The sequence below is a fragment of the Dendropsophus ebraccatus genome, chromosome 6 (assembly GCF_027789765.1).
Source record: "Dendropsophus ebraccatus isolate aDenEbr1 chromosome 6, aDenEbr1.pat, whole genome shotgun sequence".
In the NCBI taxonomy this organism is placed as follows: Eukaryota; Metazoa; Chordata; class Amphibia; order Anura; family Hylidae; genus Dendropsophus; species Dendropsophus ebraccatus.
This window is the reverse complement of record NC_091459.1, coordinates 107,563,767-107,590,268: the sequence shown is the minus strand read 5'-3', so window position 1 is coordinate 107,590,268 and position 26,502 is coordinate 107,563,767. Positions and strand designations below refer to the sequence as shown.

The 26,502-nt window shown below is 44.0% G+C and overlaps 1 protein-coding gene across 2 annotated transcripts; it reads right to left on the bottom strand.

Annotated features, from left to right (window-relative positions):
- On the bottom strand, positions 1 to 25,763 carry LOC138795878 (apolipoprotein L4-like). 2 transcript variants are annotated; one of them, XM_069975561.1, is made up of 5 exons: positions 25,643 to 25,763; positions 12,870 to 12,910; positions 8,657 to 8,729; positions 8,519 to 8,557; positions 1 to 4,993 (listed from the first exon to the last, which is right to left on the bottom strand). In XM_069975561.1, exons 3-5 carry the CDS (start codon positions 8,657 to 8,659, stop codon positions 4,211 to 4,213), a joined length of 825 nt encoding a protein of 274 aa, XP_069831662.1. In that variant the 5' UTR covers positions 8,660 to 8,729; positions 12,870 to 12,910; positions 25,643 to 25,763; the 3' UTR covers positions 1 to 4,210. The 2 variants fall into 2 exon arrangements, with proteins under 2 accessions (XP_069831662.1, XP_069831661.1); XM_069975560.1 differs by lacking the exon at positions 25,643 to 25,763 and adding an exon at positions 13,030 to 13,100.
- Positions 25,764 to 26,502: the final 739 nt, after the last annotated feature.

The following is a 26,502-nucleotide window of genomic DNA, read 5'->3' as shown; positions in this document are numbered from 1 at the left end:
ACCAATGTAGTACAGTATATACCAGATTAATATAAGAATCATTGTACATTACCAATGTAGTACAGTATATACCAGATTAATATAAGAATCATTGTACATTACCAATGTAGTACAGTATATACCAGATTAATATAAGAATCATTGTACATTACCAATGTAGTACAGTATATACTAGATTAATATAAGAATCATTGTACATTACCAATGTAGTACAGTATATACCAGATTAATATAAGAATCATTGTACATTACCAATGTAGTACAGTATATACCAGATTAATATAAGAATCATTGTACATTACCAATGTAGTACAGTATATACCAGATTAATATAAGAATCATTGTACATTACCAATGTAGTACAGTATATACCAGATTAATATAAGAATCATTGTACATTACCAATGTAGTACAGTATATACCAGATTAATATAAGAATCATTGTACATTACCAATGTAGTACAGTATATACTAGATTAATATAAGAATCATTGTACATTACCAATGTAGTACAGTATATACCAGATTAATATAAGAATCATTGTACATTACCAATGTAGTACAGTATATACCAGATTAATATAAGAATCATTGTACATTACCAATGTAGTACAGTATATACCAGATTAATATAAGAATCATTGTACATTACCAATGTAGTACAGTATATACCAGATTAATATAAGAATCATTGTACATTACCAATGTAGTACAGTATATACCAGATTAATATAAGAATCATTGTACATTACCAATGTAGTACAGTATATACCAGATTAATATAAGAATCATTGTACATTACCAATGTAGTACAGTATATACCAGATTAATATAAGAATCATTGTACATTACCAATGTAGTACAGTATATACTAGATTAATATAAGAATCATTGTACATTACCAATGTAGTACAGTATATACCAGATTAATATAAGAATCATTGTACATTACCAATGTAGTACAGTATATACCAGATTAATATAAGAATCATTGTACATTACCAATGTAGTACAGTATGTAGCTGCTTACTTCCAGAAACATCACCACACTTATCCTCGTTTTTTGTGTGGCATGGCAGATCAGCTCCATTGAAGTGAGAGTAGCCAAGTTGTAATACCACACACAACCTGAAGACAGGGGTAGCACAGTTTTTTCATGAAAGCAACTATTTTTTCCCATTTAGTAATAGCATGTTCCATTCTGCAAGTACATAAATATATGAATGGAGAACACGGAGATCTTTCTGGTGATCTTTTTACACCTAGGCCTGTAACCATGACAAGGGGGAATCCTCTAAGTGTAGAGGAAAGAAAATTTCACCATCAGCACAGATGTGGATTCTTTACTGTAAGAGCAGTGAGACTATGGAACTCTCTGCCACATGATGTTGTCATGGCTGATTCATTAAATTATTATTATTATTATTAATTATTTATTTATAGCGCGCCCTCAATTCCAGAGTGCTATACAAGAGATAGGGGTAACAAACAGGAACATTACACGATCAAAAACACATTACATGAAGGCAAATGGCAGACTGATACATGGGGGAAGAGGACCCTGCCCGCGAGGGCTTACAATCTATAAGGTAATGGGGAGAGAGACAGGAGGTAAAGTGCAGCCAGTCAAGTGTGATACAGAATTGTTATAGGTTGTAGCCTAGTTTGAAGAGATGGGTTTTCAGGTTACTTTTGAAGGACTTGATGGTGGATGAGAGCCGGAGGTGTTGGGGTAGTGAGTTCCAGAGTATGGGAGAGGCTCAGGCAAAGTCTTGGAGGTGGTTGTGCGAGGTACGAACAAGGGGGCCCAAAAGGAGGTCACTGGAGGATCGAAGGTTGCATGAGGGATATCAGGTCAGAGATGTATGGAGGGGACAGGTTGTGGATGGCCTTGTACGTCATGGTCAACAGTTTAAAGTGAATACATCACCCTCGATAAAGCAAGTATGCGAAACGCGCGTCGGGTGAGTGGTATGGTGGTCGTTGCACTAAGGACATATGGGTAGTATCTAAATATGCACTTTATGGACTTGTATGCACCTTATAAAGCACTATGCATAAATTTAGCTAATTACATGCCCAATGCCCAGTGCTTCATTTGTGTAAATTAATTTATTACCTCTGCACTCTGTATACATATTATTTTGTACAATTTACCACCACCATTGTTCTGGGGATCTGTTTATGTGTCAGTTGCTTTACTGTTTTAAATTTTTGCTTTGTAAATACATTTTTCTATATATGCAAATAAAGATAAATAACATATACATATTTTGTGATTTTTGGTCCTGCATGTTTTGCTAGTGGGGTGGTTTTTTCCCCCTCTTCTTCTTTTTTGGTTTTAGTGAATACGTTGGGCAATGGGCAGCCAGTGGAGGGATTGGCAGAGGGGAGAGGCTGAGGCAAAGCGAGGGGAAAGATGGATTAGTCGGGCAGCAGAGATAAGGATAGACTGGAGAGGAGTAAGGGAGTTAGCTGGAAGGCCAGAGAGGAGGATGTTACAGTATTCCAAGCGATAGATGATCAGAGCATGTACCAGCAGTATTGTGGAGTCAGGGGTGAGAAAAGAGCGGATTCTGGAACTGTTTTTGAGATGAAGGTGGCAGGAGGTGGTCAGGGCCTGAATATGGGGTTTAAAAGACAGGGCAGAGTCAAAGGTGACCCCAAGGCAGCGGACTTGAGGGACAGGGGACAGAGTGCAGCCATTGATAGCGATTGACAGGTTAGACGGCGGGGTGGATGAGATGGGGGAAAGATGATTAGTTCTGTTTTGTCCATGTTGAGTTTTAGAAAGCAGGAGGAGAAGAAGGAAGATATAGCTGATAGGTATTCTGGAATCCTGGATAGCAAGGAGGTCACATCTGGACCAGAGAGGTAGATCTGGGTGTCATTGGGTGGTACCTGAAGCCGTGGGATTCTATGATATGTCCCAGGCCAGAGGTATAGATGGAGAAGAGAACAGGCGCGAGTACAGAGCCTTGGGGAACACCAACAGTAAGGGGATGAGGAGAGGAGGTGTTGTGGGAGTGGGAGACACTAAAAGTGCGGTTGGAGAGGTAAGAGGAGATCCAGGAGAGGGCTGAGCAAGTGATGCCAAGGGATGAAAGAATTTGTAAGAGGAGAGAATGGTTAACTGTGTCGAAGGATACAGTTCAAGGGAGGCCTGGATGCTTTTCTCGATAAATATAATATTACAAGTTATGGGCATTAGATTACATGTGATAGGACGCTAATCCAGGGATTTATTCTAATTGTCATTTTTAAGGCTATGTTCACACTACGTAAGTTTCCGGCCTTAGCGCGTTCCGTGAATAAGCGGCCGGAGACTTACGTAGTTTGCGTATTATGGAAAGTATACGAAGTACGGCTGCACAGTTCACACTACGTACGAACTTACGCCCGGATCGTATGCGGCGGCGTAGAAAAATTAACCAGACCATTGTTTGCGGACGAAAACTTACGCCCGTAGCATTACATGCGGTCCCGTACGTAGTGGTGATTTCTTTATTTTTGCAGCTTTTTGTGCCAATCTTAAAAGGTTCTGTGGGGTGTCCGGGGCTAGGCGAAGATTTCCAAGTAAAAGACCGCTGTCAGATCGTTACGTAGGGCGCTCGGGAAGCGTAAGTAGACTTCGGGCGTAAGTTCGCGGACCGTACGTAGCCGGCCGCAAGTAGCGTAATTCTCCGGCCGGAGTTTACCGCGTATATGTCTGGCCGGATATATACGCAGTGTGAACATAGCCTGAATCAGGAAGGAATTTTTCTCCCTGTGATGGAGCAATTGTCATCTGCCCCTTGAGCATTTATTTTCCCTCTGGATCAACATAGTAGGGTTATAGGTTGAACTTGATGGACTCTTGTCTTTTAACTATGTAATTATATACATCTCTATATAATATAGTACTATAGGATTTTATATGCAGGTCCCATGCATGTGTCTTTGACATGTGCTCAGGGTTATAAATTAACACTAAATAGAATCAGTAGATTAATGTGGAGTTCAGAAAAAGAATCATAACATATGTATCTAGAGTATGTATCAGAGATGGGATACCTTGGCCCCCCCTACAATTCCCATCATGCCCAGACAGCCAAAAGTTCCCCATTCCTGGTATATAGAAACAGTAAATTCACTTAGAACACCACCACCTGCAATAGAAATCTTTTAGAGACAGGAAAGTTATGTGACTCTTTTAGGAGTTGAAGAAATTTTAAAGAAGGCTCAAACACTTACATAAATTATCAGCTGCCTGCAAATCTAAGTATATTTTTTCTAAATCCTTAGCACAATCTCTTACCTTTGCAGCTTCCTCAGTCCTACCTCCTCTGTGCAGATCTATTGCTCCCCTAACAATGTAATATGCATCAAGTATAATAAAGACCCCTGCCAAAACCCCAGAAATGGCTGTGGCTGCCTGAACTCCCCGAGAAGCTAACTGGGCCCCTCGAGATGCCAGTGTTGTTATCTTACCCAGTTGGGCCAGCCTACCAATCTCTGTCGAAGCAAACACACCTCTTCCAAACAGTCTTGTAAACTCAATGCTTTTGTTTTGATCAAACCCTTCGACCCTACTCTGTAGAGTTTCAATTACGGAGGCAATTTTGGCAGAAATCTCTTTCAGATGCTTCATCTCAGCATTGAATCGATCTACAATCTCTTGTACCCTGGTGGTCTTCTGTCTAATATTTACAATATCAGCAATAGAAGCCCCCGCCCCTGTGACTCCGCCAGCTACAGCAACACCAACACCGACGCCACTGACAATCAGGGATGCACCGAGTGTAACGGGGATCAGTGCCAGGCCTACAATAGTAAGGATGCCTCCAGCAATTCCGAAGGAACTTCCCGTCACACTGGCGATGGTGGCTCCTCTATGGAACCTGTCCAGCTCATTTGCAATTATGGTCATTTCTAAGATGCAGCTTTTAGTTGTTTCAATCAATTGTGCTAATGTCTTAATATATTGGGAAACATATCCTTCTGACAGTTCTATCTGTGAATAGTAAAATATGAAGCAGCAATTAGTCTACATCCATAAGTCTTAATATCATGCAGTAAAATTAGTACATTTTGATATACAGTATATTACAGTTTAATGTTTTTACTTATTGTGCACCAATTCTTTGCAGCTCTTTATGGTACATAGTTTCACCATTGTCTTGGTATTTTTGCTGACGTTATCATATGTTTTGTATAATGTATTTGCACAAAGCCCTTTTGTCCTTCTACTTGGTAGATATGGGAATCCAGGCAATTGTAACGCTATGGTGTTGTTGTTGTTTTTTAATTTGTGGTGTCTGAGATTTGGTAAAATAAAAAAATATATTTGTGCAGTATTTGCAGTGTGGCTTTTACCAGTAGTGCTGTTGCTTTTTACTTGTATTTTGTCTCTACTATGTAACTACTGTTACCCATTACACACACCCATTCCCGGGATATCTTCTTGATCTTTGCCTTTCTAAATAGTATTTGGGCAACATCCATGCCTCTTCTTCTTGTCCCAGAGTCTACTGAGGTTCCAGCAGATAATTGGCAACAAAGATCTCCCTTTGGTAAGCGGTGAAATAGAATGTAGATGTTAAATATGAAGGTCTCCTCCCCAGTTAGCTCCAGGTGATAGAGCTTGGCTTTCCTCATGGAATATCCAGATGAGCGTTTCTATTTATAAGTTGACTCCTCAGTCCCCTGGTGGTCCTGAAGATGATCAATCCGGGGTCTTATAAACTCTGATTACCACCTTCTCTTAAAATTCCTAATGCCTTCCATATGTCTCTCCTCAAACCGTTAGTTCTCAACATATACTTCATCCACATCTGTCACCACAGACTTTGAATCAGAGTATGAGGTAAAGAACATCCTGAATTGCAAGGTTGTTAGAAGAAAAGATATGCAAAGTATCTCTCACAAGTCAAGTCTCGCTCAGTCAAGGAGCCTTAGAACATTGAATGGGGATTTTATGCCAAGCCAAACTATCTGTCCAAAAGGAAAGATTTCCCATCCGCAGAGTTATTTTGGGGTGCAGAGCAGGGTGTTGGCTGGCTAGTGAGAAGTCTATCGACGTGGGTCAAAGGGGTAGTGGCTCTCCTTAAGGAGAGCTTGTCATAAAGACGTGTGGAGACTTACAGACCATTGCTGCTCCACTGAGAATTCTGGGAAGAAAGGATATGCAAAATGGCTCTCACACCTCTTAAGCAAAGAGATGTCCCTTCAAGTCAAGTCTCGCTCAGTCAAGGAGCCTTAGAACATTGACTGGGGATTTTATGCCAAGATTGTTTGAAGAAAAAGATACTTCTTGGTGGATTAAAGGAATTATGGACCAGAAGAAAGATCCAGGGAACCGAAAGAGAATTTTCATGTCGTCTTCTCCTCCATAGCCTTGTTTCCCACTTTAGACCCAAGAAAGGGGTGTGTGGAGGTGGGAGTACTGTCCTGACACTACTGGCGGCACTGTCCTTGACTTGATCCTATCCTACATTCTGCCTTGGTCCTGCCCGCTCCTCCGCTGCCATGGTCCTGGGGGCACTGGTGTCCACTTGTGTCCTCACTCCTCCTTGTCTATATTGTTATCCAACCACCACTGCAATGCCACCTTCGTCTGCTAGGGTGGGTGTGTGGCTGCTCGCCTGAGATTTCAAGGGCCAGTGTATCGCCACCTATTTCTGCCTCCACCAATCCTAATCTACCTGCACCTATTTGCCTCATGTTGCTGATTTGGACTGTCTGACTTTATCTGAAGCCACCTACCCTGATCCTACACCTGGTTGACTATGCTGCTGTCCCATCCCTGGTACCATGCTGATTCTCTCTTTGACAATCCGGCTTGCTTGCCATTCTTATTTCCCCTGTTCTCTGGTGCCCTGCCACAGCACCCTGTTTCTTAGGACCAGCCACTACCTACATAGGGACAATGCTTGTGAGTGACCTGGTTTCCTCAAGCTGCAGAAACCCATGAGATGAGCATGCATTTCCTATGTCCAAATAATAATAATAATAATAATAATAATAATAATTGCTTTCCAACACTACATTCTGACCCCTATAACATTTCTATTATTTTGTCCATGGTAGTATGTGGGGCTCATGGTGCAGTAAGCTATTTGTACAATCTTAGGCAGATGTAACTACTTGATAGCTTTTTAATCTATGATTTTTGGAATGTGCAATGACAAAAAAGGTAAGGATCTATAACTTTATTTTTTAAAATTCCACTGTGTGACAATAACAAGTTTGTATATGTGTGTGTGTGTGTGTGTAGGGGGTGGGGCTTGTTTTATGCAGGCTGGTGGGGTTTGTGTGCCAGAGCTGCTTTCACTCTTAGGGTACTATTACACGGAGCGATAATCGACCGAATTTGCCCTATTCGGCCGATTATCTCTCCATGTAATAAATACAACAATCTGCCGATGACAACGATCATCGGCTGATCGTTGATATAGGTTTGGACCTATTTTCGTCGGGAGCCGACCGAGCACCGCTACATGTAATAGTGGTGTGCAGCCGGTGACTGATGATATACATTACCTATCCACGTTCCAGGGCTGCTGCTGCGGTCTTCTTTTCCCCGGGTCCTGCGCACTCTAACTTCAGAGTGGCCTGTCAGGACCCGGGGAGAAGAAGACCGCAGCAGCAGCCCTGGAACGTGGATAGGTAATGTATATAGTTAAGCAAGGGCTGCAAGGACATCGGTAACTATGTCCCTGCAGCCCTTGTTTAACGATTATCGGGCCGTGTAATAGGTCCAGTAAACGAGCGACGATCTAGCAGATCGCTGCTCGTTTACAGGTATTATCGGGCCCCCATGGCAGGTATGGACTTATAATGTAAGTCTATTAGGCCTTCCTTGTCTCAATGACATAGACTCGTGATCATGGACATGGACTTTAACAATGCTTTGTAAATAATGTAAGTGCATATAGAGTAAAACAAAGGCAATTTCACTGTTAAAGGGGGTGTCCGGCATTAGCAAATTTTTCCTATATAGCTGCAATCATATAGAAAATAAGAAATATCTTGACCCAGATTTATCAAAGAGTATAAAATATAGACTGGTGTAAACTGCCCACAGCAGCCAATCACAGCTCCTCACTCATTTTACCAGAGCTGAAAGCAAAGCTGTAATTGGTTCCTATAGGCATATTACACCGGCCTATATTTTCACCCTTTGATAACTCTCCTTCCCTATGCTTACCTGTCCACACTCCCCCGATGTCCTGCTTGCGCTGTTTCTGGTCTCCCCCAGCTGACTGCAGTCACTTTGCTTCACTCATTCAGAAGTGATAGCCCGCTCAGCCAATCACCAACTGAGATGGTATAGTACCAAGGCCTGTGATTGTCTGAGTGAGCTCAAATCCAAGAGAAGTCCATCTCGGAAGTGAAACCCCTGCAGTCAGAGTGGGACACCAAAGAAACCGCTAGCAGGACATCAGGGGAGTATGGAGAGATAAGCGTAAGAATTTATGTTAAACTCCTGGAAGGAAATCTAATAATTTTTTTTCTTTTTAAAAAAAAAATTCCTTACCTCACAGGGGATCTGTTCATATTGATTGGCGCTATGTGTCTAAAAACAAAAAAATAGGTAACTTACATTTTCTTAAAAGCAGTTATGGCATAAATATGCTTGCGGGTAAAAGAAAAAGAACACAACAACATAACTTACCATGGTTGATCCTAGAATTTTATTTTAATGTCAGATGAATGTAGCTGTGTGCGGCAAATTGTTGAGTAATAGGCTACAAAAGAGAAATTAGATAGAATTTAGCTGTCAGTTATACAAAGGTAAAAAAAACACTGAACTATAACAATAGAATAAAAGTAATTATCAATACAGCTGAGATTGTCCGGATTGGCACTAACATGCTTATCACAATGAAAAGGCACAGATTTTTGACTTACCTACCGTGTAATCCTGGCAGGCCTGACCGGCCAGAAGGGAGGGGAGGGGGGGGGGTCTGGCCTCTTCCCACGCCTAATTTTTTTTATGGTTTACGCCTATTAATATATGTTTGATAAATGTTCCCCAAATTATCCTAAATTATATCGCTATTGGCTGCACATCTCCCTGTGTAAACAGGATATGTGCGTCCAACAGCAATATATTTAATGGGCCGCACAAATGATACAGTGATTGTTTGTGTGTCCCACCAGTGTAATTAATCATGCCTTCTGAAGCTATTGCCATTCCTTCTGAAGCGTGCTATTCCACGCAGCAGCATTGTGCGGGTGAGTGCGGGAGGGGCCGGGTGATCGCTAGAACTTCCAGGCAGCCCATAGCATACAGCAGTGGTCTGCTGCCGCCGCTCTTAGGGTACTATTACACCAACAGATCTGACGACAAATTATCTGCCAAAGATTTGAAGCCAAACTCAGGAGTGGATTTGAAAAAAGGAGAAATCCAGTCTTTCCTTTATGACCTGTTCTCTGTTTATAGTCTGTTCCTGGGTTTGGCTTCAAATCTTTGGCAGATAATCTGTCGTCAGATCTGTTGGTGTAACAGTACCCTTATTCCACGGGGCGAAGGCAGCAAATCTTTGCTGTATGAATTGTTTGTCTTTCAACATGTTGCAAAGACAAACGACGCAACGATCACCTGACATGAACAATGTCGGCTGATCATTGCCTTCTATTGCACGGGATGATTATCGTCCGTAGCAGTCGATATCGGCCTTAAGTCCTGGGGGTAATGATGTCTAATGATCAGACCATGGTGGCCATATTCAGCCTCTATTTACACACAAAGTTTTTTCCTCAAATTTAGATACACACATAGATAATATGAGAGAAAGAAAACTGTGCCCTGTTCTATCACATGCTATATAATTATTTCCTATAAGCCCCGTGAAGGCACCATACATTTCTTGCTGTGCATTCTTAGACCAAAGCAGTAGCAAATTCCCCCCAAAAAACCTCTCCTATTCTCCAGACTGAAAAGCATATCACTTCCTGCAGGACATAAAGCAGCTGATAAGTACTGGAAGATTTGACATTTTTTAATCAAAGGTTTTACAGTTTTAACACTGTGCTTACTCCTTTCTCCTTTGCTCTTTTCTGTGACACCATTATTGTCACACTTGTATCTTTACTATTAAGAATAACTGTAAAGTTTTGGAGAGCTGTTTTTTTATATTTAAAAGTTTTATTTTAGTTTCCAACAACAAGATAAGGAGGGGAGGAAAATGGATGCATCAAAAATGAGTATAGTAGTTGAACCACCTGATGGTCTACAGAAGAAATAGGGAGATGGCGGATACTGAGAACTAAACCAATAGCAAATACAAGCAGTCTGATATGAAGTATGGTTAGAAAAAGTCTGTTCATTGCCATTCTCTGTTCATTAAGGGTACAAACCCACACACCGTATACACAGCAGATACGCAACAAAAACGCAGCAAATACGCAGCAGATTTGTTGGTACAGATTTGATGCTGTGTTCAGTTATTTAGATATAATCTGCTGCGTTTTTGATGCGTTTTTGCTGCGTGTTTGCTGCGTATTTGCTGCGTATCGCAGCAGTAAATACGTTGCTTATACGGTGTGTGGGTTTATACACTCAAGGAGCATTTAAAGGGTAGTTCAGCAAAAAAAAAAAAAAAAAAAAGAGAAAGAGAAAAATTCAAATGAACTGGTGCCAGAAAGTGCAAGCGACTTCTAATTTACTTCCATTAAAAAATCTCAAGTCTTCCAGTACTTATCAGCTGCGGTATGTCCTGCAGAGAGTGGTGAATTCTTTCCAATTTGCAGAGCAGGAGAGGTTTTCTTTGAGAATTTGCTACTAGTCTGGACAGGTATCAGCAGAGAGCACTATTTCATGCTGCGTTTATACGAAACGATAATTGGCCCGATCGTACGATTAACGATGTCGGAGTAACGTTTTTTTTTTTTTAACAAACAGCGTTTAGACGGTACGATATATCGTACGGAAAAATCGTTTACCGATCACGTTCCCGCAGCCCGCCCCCCCGCTCATCCGCAGCTCCTTGCGCCGGCTCAATCGCCACCCTACCTACCCCCCTCCGGACACTCTGTAGTCTAAGGGAGAATACTGAAATATACCTTATAATTTGCCTACACAACAATAAATCAGGGAATCATCTTACTTAACCCCTTAACGACCGCGGGCGTATATTTGCGCCCTGCGGCCGTTAGGACGTTCAGAGCGGGGCCGCGCGGCGGCCGTGCTCTGAACTGCGGCGGTCCCGGGTGTCGCTTGTAGCCCGGGACCGCAGGTATTAGCGGGCACGGTCCGGTCGCCGTGCCCGCTAATACAGTAATCAGATGCAGCTGTCAAAGTTAACAGCTGCATCCGATTACCGTTTGCAGCGTCATCCCTGGTGTCTAGTGGGGAGATCGCTTCTCCGGGACGTTATCCCGGAGGAGCGATCTCCGTTTCTGAAGCTGGCTGGGGACCGCTCCAAGATGGCACCGTCCCCGGCTCGGCACTCGTTTACTTCCGGCTGCAGCAGCCGGAAGTAAACGAGTGCCTATCTCATGGCATAGATATGCTGCAGAGATCTCTGTAGAGATCTCTATGAGAGATCAGTGCACTTATACTAGAAGTCCCCTAGGGGGGCTTCTAGTATAAGTGTAAAAGTATTAAAAAAAAGTGTTGTTATTAATAAAAAGCCCCCTTCCCTAATAAAAGTCAGAATCACCCCCCTTTTCCCAGGTTATTAATAAAAGTAAATAAATAAACAAACATGTTTGCTATCGCCGCGTGCGTAATCACCCGAACTATTAATTAATCACATTCCTGATCTCGCACGGTAAACTGCGTAAGCGCAAAAAATACCAAAGTGCAAAATTGCGCATTTTTGGTCGCATCAAATCCAGAAAAATGTTAATAAAAAGCGATCAAAAAATTGTATATGCGCAATCAAGGTACCGATAGAAAGAACATATCATGGCGCGAAAAAATGACACCTCACACAGCCCCATAGACCCAAGAATAAAAGCGCTATAAGCCTGGGAATGGAGCGATTTTAAGGAACATATATTTGTAAACAATGGTTTTAATTTTTTACAGGCCATCAGATACAAGAAAAGTTATACATGTTATATATCGTTTTTATCGCAACGACTTGTGGAACATATATAACAAGTCAGTTTTACCCCAGGGCGAACGGCGTAAAAACACATATCCACTAAAAACACAAAGGGCCACATGTATCATCCGGCGACTGGCTGTTTTTCGGCGGAAAGTGCCGATTTGCGTCTTTTTTTAAGCAAAAATGGCGGATTTGCGAATAAAATATTCGCAAATCGGCACTTTCCGCCGAGTACGCCAGGGGGCGGAAAGGGGGCGGAAAAGGGGCGGAGAGTGGGCGGAACGGAGGGCGCGGACTCAGAGTCCGCGCGATTTATCATCCGTTCCGCCAAAATGTACGCCGAAAACCTACTCCAGTCCTCAGCTGGCGTAGGTTTTCGGCGGTGCGCAACGTCGCGCACGGGATTTATGTAGAGGCAGTCCGCCTCTACATAAATCTCCGTAGCGCCGGAGCTGCGGGGGCATTTTTACGTCCGGCGTAAAAAACGCCGGACTTAATAAATGCCTCCCAAAATGTGTTTGTTTTTTTTTCAATTTCACCACACATTGAATTTTTTTCTGCTTTTGCAGCGTACTTTATGCAAAAATTCAGCCTGTCATTGCAAAGTACAATTAGTGGCGCAAAAAAAAGAGCTCATGTGGGTTTCTCGGTGAAAAAATGCAACTGCTATGGCCTTTTATGCACAAGGAGGAAAAAACGAAAACGCAAAAATCAAAATTGCCCCGGTCCTTAAGGGGTTAAAGTGATGTTTGCATAATTATCAGTGATTAATATTAACATGGATTAATAAAAAAATACAATACATACAACACACAGTATACTACTTACAGAGTCTCAGTCAGGAACAGATGTGAGCTGCGTGATGCCTCCTAGTAAAGTGAAAATGAAAAGAAATCTATCTGTAATAGGAAGCCTTCATACCCCACCTTCCATTGTTTTATGGTTACTGCCCAATTCTTAAAGTGCCCACAAAAAATGTTTTGTTTACCTACTAGAATAAATAGCAGGATTGTGATCTGAATAACCAGCTGGATAAGAAACCAGGATAGTCATGTGATCTGCAATTTTAGACATGTTATTTTCATTTTCGTTTTCTTTTTCTTCTTTTTTTTTTTTTTTTGCTGGAAATCTAAAATAAAATCTAAAACAAAAGTAAACATACTGTATGTTTGTTCTTATGGTGACAAAGCATGGTGATACTAAGGGTTATTTTACTGGGTCACCTGGCTCACAACATGGGAACACAAGGGGCGGAAAGGAATTTTTGTGCAAGTCTCTCTCCCCAACCCCAGAAATTTTTTATAAGTACATAAGTCCTTGAGCAAAGAGCTGTTTCAGTTCCTTTAAAGGGAATCTGTCAGGGATGTTCTTCCTTTAATAATCACATGATGTTGCTGTATGTAGAGACAAAGTCAGTGTGAGTGCTTAAAGGGAATCTGTCAGCTCAGAAAGGCCATGCTCACACACTGTTGAAATTGAGTGGATGGCCGTCATTTAATGGCAAATAATTACTGTTAAAACAGCGTCCGATATTTGCCATTAAATGACGGCCATCTGCTCAATTTCAACAGTGTGAGAACATAGCCTTTCTGTGTTCTCAATCCACTCCTGGTTTTGGTTGCAAAATACTGACCAAAGTACTGAGCAAAAATACTGTGTGAACATCGCCTTAAAAATGTTACAATAATGAGAAAAAAAAGACATGTATTTAATTTCCATCAGGCGATTCAAACCAGAGAATGGGCTGCTGGCAGGTCTCTAGACAGGTTAGTTACCCCTAGACCACAGCTCAAACACATTAGGGAGAAGAGATTCTTTCAGACATAACCTGCCTACAGAGGACTGATCTGCAATCTGACAGCTGAGCGAGCAGGAGGCCGGGCAGCATTAATTATTCATGAAGGGAGGAGGATGCATGCCAGAGTGTGGCACAAACAACTGCTCTGTAACTCTTCAGTACAGTAGGAGACATAAGATTGTACATAATCCGCTGCATGGAAAATTACCAAACAGGCACCATGCTCACTGGGAGACTGCCAGCTATACCACACTGTCAGCACCTCAGGTAGTGCCTGGGAGCTGACAAATTCCCTTTAAGCACTCACACTGACTTTGTCTCTACATACAGCAACATCATGTGATTATTAAAGGAAGAACATCACTGCTTATTGCAGAGGTCTCCCCATCATATGTTGCTATAAAGCTCACAATATGGTCAAAAGAACAATAACAAGTATAGTAATTATTGCCAATCCCTGCTGCCTAGTTCATGCTACTGGTGGTCACATACAGCTACAGTTCTGCACTAAAATACACACTAAAAAACGTTGGCCCCTTTCTCAATGGCAGATCATTTTTTCCCCATATTGTAGGTAATGGGAGGTGAAACAACAATTTCTTCTTTCTCTACAATCAGTACACATTTCAGCAGGTCAGTACTGGCTGCCCCTGAATGCAGAGCTGTCTTTCCCACTGGGCAGGGTAGTAGGCTGCCGGGGGGGGGGGGGGGCTCTCAACTGCAGCTTGGAAAAGGGACCAGGAGAACTACATGGAGGAGATGGTCCCAGGCAACATCCACTGGAATGCCTAGTTTACAGCTCTGCCCAGGGGCTCATAATGCTGGTAATGCCATGCCTGAATGGAAAGAGCACAGCTGTACTTGGGGTGAAAATGGCTAGAACACTGGAGGAGTTTCAAACTAAGGAACATGACCTTGGATGCTCAAGGCCCTTTAACCCCACCACAGTCCCAGATTCTGCTATCTTTATGAGATCAGGATATATACTGTATTAGTTATACACCTCACCTGAAACTGTGCTCACATGTTCTACTTTGGTGCATTTTTTTCAGTTTTTACCATGATTCTCCCATAATTGCAGCAAAAATGGTGCTGTTTCAACCCAATTGTGCAAGTCATTGTAAAAAACATGCCAATGCCCTACAGAGTCCTGGAAAACATAGATACGGTCATGTTGCTGATTTGCAACAACAGCCGTGATTAATAGAAAATTTATGTTGCATTGCAGTCAATGGAATCTTGGCCGGAGTGTATACACATGGTATACACTCTGGCCAGGATCCCTAGCGGCCGTACGAAAAACTGACATGACATGTAGCGGCCACACAGAATGGACAGCTCAAACAATGGAAAGTGCGGCTCTGACCGCACTTTCCATTGTGTGCTATGGTGAATTGAGATGCAGGTGCAAATAGATGCGCCCGCATCCCAATTCAGCACAAATGAAGTTCATCCGGCCAGTACTGCAGTACCATCCGCAATAATCTTCAGTGACACTAGCCGTTCTGTGACCCGACCGGGTCACAGAATAGACAGTGTTTTACAGCGTGTGAACCTGGCCATAGGCTGTATCCATGTTTTTCTGGCAGCCCTAGAACAACATCAAACTTTTCCACCTGGGTGAGAGTCAAATACCCAGTGTTCGGGTTTGGAGAATGTTTGGCAAGTCTACTTAACACTAGTCTCAACCAGTAATGGGCTGCCATGTCAAAAGCATTTCTAACTTTACCACCACTGATGCATGAATTTCAGGCATGTAAATAGGTAAGTGTCCCAGGTAAATAGATTTGAGCCAATGTGGTTATCTGTATTCTAAATATAGTCAGGATCTTTCACTTTCGTCCTTTAGTTTTTTTCCTTTGTGTTATTAAGGTGTTTTAAGAACAAGTAGCACTGATAACGATAACATTTCCATGGAACTAAGACTGTAAATATAAATTGTGTTTTTGGAGGGGGGAGGGGTGTTATTTGCCTTTTAGGGTTTGAATAATTTAATCATACAGTCATGGCCAAAAGTTTTGAGAATGATACAAATATTAACTTTTACAAAGTCTACTGCTTCAGTTTTTAAAATGGCAATTTGCATATACTCCATGTTATATGTTATAAAGAGTGATCAGCTTAACAGCAATTACTTGCAAAGTCAATATTTGCCTAGAAAATGAACTTTATCCCCCCAAAACACATGACTTTGGTATTGCAGAGTACGGCTTCCATACGCCACAATCCCAATGCCAATCCCTTCTCCCTTTTACCACAGCCCCGCCCCCCTTCTTTCCACCCCCACCCCTGAAATTTTCCACCCCCCCCCCCCAGCTCCTCCACCTTAAATAATGACACAACCACTGTTTGGCTAATAATGGCCACAGCAGCCAATATTTATTAACAAATACAAACATACAAGTTATTAACAATATAAACCGGATTAACTACTCTTCTAACATAACCCTTGAGGGAGGTCCTTGTAGCTACATAGATCTGACGCCCATACTAACACATCGGTTAATTATCTATATATATTGCCCCCAGCCGCCCCCCAGACTCAGGGACACCAAGCCCAATATGGCTACCATGCCAACCACCAACTCTCCGGTGATAAACCTTCCTTGAGAGTCCACATGCGCCAGACCACCATTTTAACTACTTCCAGAAATGAGGAGGAGGGTCATACCCCGGATGATCCCCCCATCCCCCCGCCAATTTACCTCCAACTACAAGGACCCCCCCCCCCCCCCCGCCTGGCTGCAATGACACCTGCACCACTGACCGAACCCCAAACTGCCGTGACCCCCCTTAACCAAACCCGCACCAACCTGGTAATAAACAAAAAGGGAGGGAGGGTGGGACTGCTGAAGTGCTTCCCGCCGACTGATTGGCGCCCCCGCCGCAGGTACGTATATAACTTAAGCTCCGCCCCCCACGTTCCTACGTGCCTCCTACAAACCCTAGTCATGTGGGCCTCCTCACATGACTGCGTCCCTACTCCGGCCCTCCTTTTCAACATCATTGCAGCCCTGCCTTAAAAGGACCAGCTAATAGTGCGTTTACACAGGCAGATTTATCTGACAGATTTTTGAAGCCAAAGCCAGGAACAGACCATAAACAGGGAATGGGTCATAAAGGAAAGACTGAGATTTCTCCTTTTTTCAAATCCATTCCTGGTTTTGGCTTCCAAAATCTGTCAGATAAATCTGCCCGTGTAAACGCACCATAACATTGTTTCAGTGATTGCTTCATTAACACAGGTGTGGGTGTTGATGAGGACAGGGCTGGAGATCAATCTGTCATGATTAAGAATGACACCACTGGTATTCTGACTCAATGACCTGGCAGTAAGTGTGGGGTGTATGAGATAGTCTCTGTATCTGTATTCCATTTACTTACTCCGGACCATATATTATCAGATAGCTAAACTCCACTGCAGAGGCATTGTAGAAAGATTCCAGGTTTATTCCAGGTAGAAATCTTGTAGAAATGCTGGTTACAATGGTGTGAAAGAATATAAATGACCAGGGTCAACAGCAGGATACAGTGGCTTGTACAATACAGTAAGATAAAATGGCTGACAGGATGAGGGACAAGTGGGGAGCTAACACACCACAGCTAGGGTACAGGAAGACAGGAGGGTCAAACTAAAACAGACAATGCAATATAACAGACACATGTCAGTGAATGAAACGAAGTCCTGGGACATGACACTCCCCGTCTGAAATCTTTTAGATTTCACTACATACTATCGTAGGAACAATGTTCCTTTAAACCTGTAAACAAGAAAGAAACAACAATATGCAACAATAAGAAACATTCGGTCCAAACCTTGAAGACTAAGACTTGTATCTTCAAAATGGAGAACTCAAATAAACCCATCTTCAGATTAGGGAAGCCGCTATAAGCCAACACTTTCACCAACCCACACTAGTCCACGGGTGAGGTGTCCACTGATGCAGGGCCATCTTACCCATTGGGCATGGTAGGCGGCTGCCCGGGGGCCCTTGCGTCCTAGGGGGCCCCTGTCCCAGCCCGGGCGCACACTGAGCTTCCGGATGAAGAAGCTTCCGAAGAAGCAGCAACAAGGGAGCGCTTGTTAGGTGAGTTGTGTGTTTGTTTGTTTTTTATCTGCTGTGCAGGGGGCCATCTATAAGGGGAGAATACAAGGGGGAGCCATCTATACGGGGGGGGGGGGGGATACAGGGGGGAGCCATCTATAAGGGGGGAATAAAGGGGAGCCATCTATAAGGGGGAATACAGGGGGGAGCCATCTATAAGGGAGGAATACAGGGGGAGCCATCTATAAGGGGCCAATACAGATGTGCAGTTTGTAGAGAGATGAGGATGGTGACAGAGTGAGGAGCCTAATATGTCTGTCTGGCAGATTCTGTGGATTAGTGGCTCGGAGAAGTTCTCATAACGGCCCAGGTTAAATGGAGAAGAAGATGAAAAGGGAAGAACTCCGATCAGAGAAGACGTTCCCTGTGAGTCACCTGATGTAACTGCACTGTAATGTATTTGGTGTACAGAACCTGTGTAGAGCTGGGTACCTCTATATGACTGGATGAGGTGCTAGTGATATGTGTACAGTGGATTAGTCAGTAGCAGCGGTGGTGTTAGTCAGTATGTGGTGGTAATATTTGTTGCTTGTTATCTGGCACTGTGTTTTATTGGATTTAGTGTACAGGATTTAGTCAGTAACAATATGGTGGTGATGGTTGTGGTGTGGCAGTAATATTTCCCCCTTGTATACTGGTATTATTGGTAATACCATATATATATACAAATAGCATGCGCTTGGTCGAGGAAGGAAAGGGCCAAGTTAACAGTCTGCAGCCCTCAGGATATGCTGGGAGTTGTAGTACAGTGTAGACAGATGTATTTCTGGACCTTCAGGGCTGATGGCTGTCACCCACAGATTGCAGCCACCAGGAGACTCTGCACACACTGATTTCTTAAAAGGTTGTGCCCTCAGAAACTACAACTCCCAGCATACCCTGAGAGCTTTATAAATGTAGGGGGTTCTGAGAGTTTTAGTTCAACTGAAAATGTTGTTCACAAGGGATTTGTCACAGATACAGATGAATCCAGGGAAGGAGCAGGGTCAGCATGTCGTGTCTCACTGGTTCTATGTTGGTGGGCCCCAAGGATCATTTCCTCTGGTGGGCCCCAGGTACCCCAGTCCGATACTGGCTGTGACATATTCCCTGTCCCCGGCCCCCGAACAAGCAAGCTCCCTTGTAGGTATTGTGCCTGTGCTGCCGTCAGCCGCTCCCCCCTCCCCCCGGCCGACGTGACATCTTCCTTGTCCCTGGTCTGCACAGCGCAAGCTCCGCCTTGTAGGTGCTGTGCAGTGCCTGTGCTCTGAGTCCTGCCGTCAGCTACCCCCCCGTGTGTGGTCCTCAGGCTCAGGCCAGCAGAAGGGAGAGGAGTCTGTGAACGCTGTACGCAGCAGCTGAGACTCCTCCTCCTTCACATATTAACTGAGGAGGACAACGTCAGGTCTCAGCCCATGAGGGTGGCCGTCGGAGTACTGTGCAGTGAACAGGGAAACGTGGTGAATATATTACATGCCCCAGATACAATATATGAGACATGTTGCTGTCCCTCTGCATATAAGCCTTGTTGTCTCCCTGTATACTGTATAATACAATATACAGGGAAACAACATGGCTTATATATAGCGAAGGGCAAAACAACATGTCTTATATATACAGAGGGGCAACAACATGACTATTATATTATATATGAACCATGTTGTTTCCCTGTATACAGTATACAGGGAAACAACATGGTTCTCATATATAATAGTCGTGTTGTTGCCCCTCTGTATATATGAGACATGTTGCACTGGTGTGAAAATAAACCCTGAAGATTGCTGTTGGAAGTGCTGTCTCCATTGCGTTTTTTGGATACTTTGGTCTGGTTTGGTGAGGCATGCACGCACGGTTATTTTTCGTTTTTGTGCTGCTGGGAGACTGTGTTGTGAATTAAAGTTTATGTTAACAATAATTAGTATTTTTTATTGTAAGTAATTGTACTGGCTAGGGGCGGGGTTGCAAAGATGGGGGGGTTTTGATGGTGGCGGCTGCGGGGGGAGGGCAATTCGCACCTCTCCCCAGGGGCCCATAATGCTGTTAAGACGGCCCTGCACTGATGACACAGTCATAGTTCACGGTGGTAAGCTCCCCGCCATGGGCTGAATATGGTATCACAGTCACTTATGTGATATCTTCCTTAGGGTATATTCACACAAACGGGCTCGCAGCGAGAATCTCGCTGCGAGCCCGGCAGGTCCTGGCAGTTCCCATACACTACATACTTGCTGCGGTCTAAACGACCGCAGCGAGTATGTAATTATACCGCCCTTAACCCCTTCTGCTCCCGCCCGGCTCCCCCGCTGTAAGCATACTTTACCTGTCCTTGCTGCACGGGTCCGGCGTCCTGCTCTCCCGCCCGGCCAATCAGTGGCTGCGGCTGGGCAACACACTAATTGGCCGGACAGGAGAGCAGGACGCAGGACCCGTGCAGCGAGGAGAGGTAAAGTATGCTTACAGCGGGGGAGCCGGGCGGGAGCAGAAGGGGTTAAGGGCGGTAGAATTACATACTCGCTGCGGTCGTTTAGACCGCAGCAAGTATGTAGTGTATGGGAACTGCCAGGACCTGCCCACCCGTGTGAATATACCCTTAGGAGGAAAAAGTACTAGTTCGTTGTTAGAACAGAAGAAGACTGGGTTGAGTTTGTAGAGTGCACTGCTCCTGGACAAACTGACGTTTCTTGAGGTGCTGTCTATCTCCTGACGATACACTTCATGTTGAACACAACGGATGATAACTTGTTTAGCTTTTTCGAGGTCTGCGGCTGTAGGGTGTTCCTTACACATATGCCAACGACGACACTGTGACGAAGTGTCCCTTGCAAAGCAGTGAGACATGTGAATTAATCTAGCAATAGCTCACACAATAGATGACCAAGTTGAGAAGCGTTCGAATCGTTGTGACTTCAGCTTGACTCTCGAAGTTACAGAAGTGTAGAGTGTGCAGTTTGCAGGCCAGGATCAACTAGCTCAAAGACGTCATTAGTTGGAGTCAGACAGGGGTCTTCTCACAGAAACTTTGGAGGATGTAACCACATGTGATCTAAAAGGCATGCAATTGATGCAGGTCTTGTTCCTCGATCAGCTGGGTTATGTTCTGTGGAGATATAACGCCACTGTTCAGGAGTAGAGAAGCTTCTGATGCGTTCCACACGATTGCTGACATACATATAAAATTGTTTGGTCTGGTTATGTATATAACCGAGTACGACTTTGCTATCAGTGTAGAATATAAATGAATAAATTGTAATGTGCATTTCGGCTCTTACAACTTCAGTACATCGTACATCCAAGATTGTCTAGGGTTAAAATAAAGTCTGGAGTACCCCTTTAAGCTGGCTATACATAGTTGCCATGGATGAACCAATTGTTTCCCTGACAGTACTCTCCCCCGTCCTCCCTATACACAGTGGCGGTCTTTGGCACCAAGCACCCCAAGCGATCGCTTGGGGCCCCCAACATCCAGGGGGGCCCCCACGCCCCGCTCTTGTGCTCAAGACTGCTGGACAGGGCCCTCTGCCCCGCTCGCTGCTGCCATCTGAACTGTAACTATGAGCACTCGTAATGAGCGCTCATAGTTACATGCAGCAGCAGCACTTACAGGGCGGGAGCCATGGGCTCCCTTCCTGTCAGTCACTCTTGTGGCCGCAGGAAGGCAGCTTTGTCCTTGTGGTGCCGGCGCTCCAGTGACATCACTGGAGCATCGGCGCCAGGACAAGGGGAGTGCGGCCTCTTGTGATCGCAGGGAAAACCCTTCCTGCGGCCACAAGAGTGAAGAGAAGAGGAGACGCCCGGACCCAGTTGAGTATAAGTGTTTGTTTTATTGTGTTATATACTATATGGGAGGGGGAGCACACAGGGGTCTGTTTAACTGGGGGAGCACACATCGTGGGTCTATATAAAAGAGGGGAGCACACAGGGGGGCTATAGACTACTGGGGCTTCACAGAGGGGTCTATATACTACTGGGGGCAGCAGAATGGGGTCTATATACAACTTGGAGAGCACACGGGAGGTCTATATCCAAGTGGGGAAGCACACAGGGGGGCTATATACTACTGGGGGAGCACACAGGGGTCTATATACTACTGGTGGGGCACACAGGGGGTCTATATACTACTGGGGGAACATACAGGGGGTGTATATACTACTTGTGAGGCACACAGGTGGTCTATATATAACTGGGGGAGCACACAGGTGTCTGTATACTACTGGGGGAACCACACAGGGGGTTTAAATACTACTGGAGGAGCACACAGGGGTCTATATCAAAGTGGGGGAGCACACAGGGGGGCTAAATACCCCTGAGGAAGCACACAGGGGGCCTATATACTAGTGGGGGAGCACACAGGGGGTATATACAACTTGGGGCAGTACACAGGGGGTCTATATACAACTGGGGCAGCACACAGGAGGTCTATATACTTCTGGGGGAGCTCACAGGGGGCTATATATAACTGGGGGAACACACAGGGGTCTATATACTGCTGGGGGAAGCAAACAAGGGGTATATACTACTGGGGGCAGGACACAAGGGGTATATACTATTGGGGGCAGCACACAAGGAGTATATATTACTGGCGGTAGTGCACAAGGGGTATATACTTCTGGGGGCAACACACAGCGGTCTATTGTTTTGGAATGCGTGTCGAGGGGGGGGGGGCAGACATAACTTCGCTTGGGGCCCCAGAAATGCCAAGACCGCCCCTGCCTATACACATGAACATTCAGCATGTCTGAATGTTTCTGTGTTCTCTATGGGGCGGGGAGGGGTAAGCCACAGTCAGACAGCTCTGGTAGTGACTTTACTCTCCGAGAACAAAGGGGTCTTTCTCTCCACTGACACTATCTGTCAGAGACTTGGGAGGCACCATACACATTATATTGTCACCTAAACCAACAGCAAGCAGCAAGTTTGATGGATATCACTATAAAGTACACAGGAACCTTTACAATTGTATTTTTTGTGCTGATTGTGAAATAAAATGAATGTGTATTATTCCACCGTTGCCTCCACAGCAAAATCTGCACCATCCTTTTTATTGTAGATTTGTTGCAGATTTTGTCCTACTTAGGGCTCATTAACACATCTGCACAATGTGTCTATAATTGAAGATTAACAATTAGGGACCAATTTAAAACCAATAAGTTTCTATGTCCGTATTCAAACATTAGTGAATAGGCAGTGATCCCTGCTGCAAAAAAATATGTGGTAGGGCAGAACCATAACTGCGGCACAGATCACTGTCTATAATGTAATGGTCAGTGAATTACGGAGCGCTAGAGGTACAAAGTGCCGTCTGCTGTTGTGGATCCGTGATTTCAGATGTGTGAATGTAGCCTCACTGAGGTCAATAGGGAAAAATCTTAGCGTATCTGAAACATCTGGTGTTTTTTTTTATTTAAATTTGGCAACCAACAGGGGGGAATTCGATTACAACTTACCTCTCCCTGTGCCCACAGTGAGCGACGGGACCGTCCTCGGGACCCCCGCCGGATTGTGATGATGTCACATTTCGAGAGAAAAGTCCTGTCCCGGCTGATGGACTGGCCACTCAGCCAATCAGTGACTGGAGTGGCGTCCCTCCAGTCCATCAGCCAGGTCGTGACGTGTCAGCTCCGCAAATCCCAAATTTGTATTCAGGGGGAATCTGTGTGATAACCCAGGACCTTCTCTTCTCTCTGGATAACCCCTTTAAGCAACAAGTAGAGTTCTTAATATCCAGACCCCCACCATGTCAATGACATGTTGAAAATGTTTAAAACGTTTTCTTAACCAGGTATAAGTACATTTCATTTTTGAGGAACATTTACCAATTTTAATCCCAGATTAAGACATCGCAGGAACACAATGGGCACCAGGTTCAGGTGTCTATGTTACGAAATTAGAAAGCTTCAAGATATAAATTGATGGTTTGGTTTTAGGGCAGAGGTGAATCTGACAACCCCTACTGACTGGTGGACCATCATGTACATAGTACAGGCTGCAGGAAGATTATATATGATTATAAGTGATTTCCTAGCCTCAGGATATAGAACTAGGTGATGGCGGGAGGTCAGACAGCAAATATGGGAGCCACCGGAGATAGCAGAGCTTTGTAGTCAGATATCTCCCACACCTCCCATACAGATTTTCTCATGTTGTAGAGACATATCAAAAGTTTTTCATGATGTGAACACTAGAAATGCTCTAATGCAATTCAAAGTTCACTCATCTATACTTACCTGTCCGCGATCCCCCATTTTTCTTTTTCTCCAGTCCCTTATTTGGTGACACCTTGCTCATCCAATAACAATTCAGGGGAACAGCACATGCACAGTAAAAGTAGAAAAGGTAGATACAGAGTGCTCGTCTCACTGGACAGGACCCCTCCTTCCAGATACAAATCTTCAAAAATCAGCAGGAGACAGCACTTCAAGGTGAAAAAACGTGATGCTTTTATTCAGGATGTGAATAAAAGCATCACATTTTTTCACCTTAAAGTGCTGTCTCCTGCTGATTTTTGAGACCTTGCTCATCCAATCACTGGCTGATTTGGACGGGACAGCACCGCAGCCAGTGATTGGCTGAGAAGGCTGTCACTCTTGTCTCTCTTTTATTTTAGTGGCAGGTACTCTTTATTAAAGACCTTACACCAGTTAGGCTTATTTCACAATTTTAACGTTTCTTGGAGTTCATCCAAGGTATATTTTGGTGAACTCTCCAGCATATACTCTGACAAATGCCTCAAGTGATATCTGCCATACATCAAGCTCCTATGTAAAAAAAAAAAAACGACAAAACACAGTAATCACTGAACTCAAGGAGAACAGTGAAAAAAAACAAACTCCATTGAAGTACTCAACCAAGAGTCTCCACTAATGCCCCCAAAAATGTAATTATGCAAATGAAGAGTCCGTGGAGTCTCGGTTGCGAGTCTCAAAACACAGGATAGCCAGATATCTCTAGCCTGTTGCCACGGGGTGCCTCCATGATGGGGAGAGCACCACACCACCCTGATAAATAGCCCCTTAAGTCCCACTCGGTTGCGAGTATTGGAACATAAATAGGGAAATACCAGGGTGGCCCCTTTTTGTCAATGTCTAACTCAAGGTACGAGTATTGAACTAGACGTTAACAAAAAGGGGCCACCCTGGTATTTCCCTATTTACGTTCCAATACTCGCAACCGAGTGGGGCTATTTATCAGGGTGGTGTGGTGCTCTCCCTATCATGGAGGCACCCCGTGGCAACAGGCTAGAGATATCTGGCTATCCCGTGTTTTGAGACTCGCAACCGAGACTCCACGGACTCTTGTTTTTCCTATGTAAAGAAGTATCATTTAATGAATGGTAAAGCAACCTGCACAGTATACCATATGAATGGAGGCCAAAGTGACACTTGTGGTGATGGGGTCTATGGAGGTTTCTGGGCACATACAATAAGTAAATATGCAGCGCTGATGCCGTGTGAAAAGATCTGATGCAAGATGCCATAATCCAGCACTATATAGGGGGCAAGTATAGTCTTTGCTCTGGGGCCCCTCTATTCTATCTACATCAGTGTCAGCACAGATCTCTCCCCTGTCCTGGAGCTTTACTACAATGTATCTGCCTGCAGCTGGATGTGTCGTCTATTCTGTAGTAAAGTGTCAGCTGTGAGAAGAGGCTATTCCAACTAGCATCATGGCTGATGGATGGCAGTGACACCATTACTAGTAGCAGATTGTGCTATACTTACCACTGCAAATCCTCCATCCATCCATAAGAGTTACCATCTGTGTCCCAGTAAGAGAGCAGCGTCATTGTGATAAACCACATAGAGAGGTGATAGCCAGACTGACTGTGATGGAAAAGCTTATTGGAGTTACAGCAATCAGATATCAGCAATGTCCAAGTGTAACTCTCAGGAGGGGGCCGCCATGTTGTCACTCTTTGCACTCATCCATAACCATGTACTGTATATATGACCATGACCACTAGGGGGCAGCAGAGCCAGGGGGGCAGGATTAGGTCTGGACATCCCCTCTGGGTATAAGATTTTCCTTCATTGATAATGATGAGATAATAAATCACACAGGGGGAGATGTAACAAGCCGTCTTATGGGAACAATCTCCTGTGTTGCCCATAGCAACCAATCACAGAGCAGTTCTCTAATATTCATGAGCTCTGGTAAAATAAAAGCTGAGCTGTGATTGGCCGCTATGGTAAACAAAGAACTTTCCCACTGTAACTGATTGATAAATCTCCCCCATAGTATTATATATCAGAGAGTCCCATCCATGATGAATGGCTATGAGATGGACACCCAGGAGCCCAGTTATCAGAGCTCTGTCCTGTAACAAGCCAGGCCCCTGTGTGACCATCTCATGGCCAGGACAGATGTCATCCACTAGGAGGAAACAATAAAGGTTCCTATTACATGAAAGCAAGTAGAGATCTTACACTGTGAGGAAATATATATAACATAACTCAGAGTAATAGCAAAGCTGAGGAAGATGACTGGGATTTCCACCAATAAGACAATGGCACAATGCTAATAAATAACAACAATAACAACAACAACATGATGTCATAATGCTTTGCACTTTCCACCAAAC

What these genes read in the sequence shown, in the direction of transcription:
- LOC138795878 (XM_069975561.1), bottom strand. An exon ending in ATGAACAGATCCCCTGTGAG is followed by an intron (nt 4,994 to 8,518) that starts GTAAGGAATTTT and finishes TACTATTCACAG; the next exon opens with ATAGAACTGTCAGAAGGATA.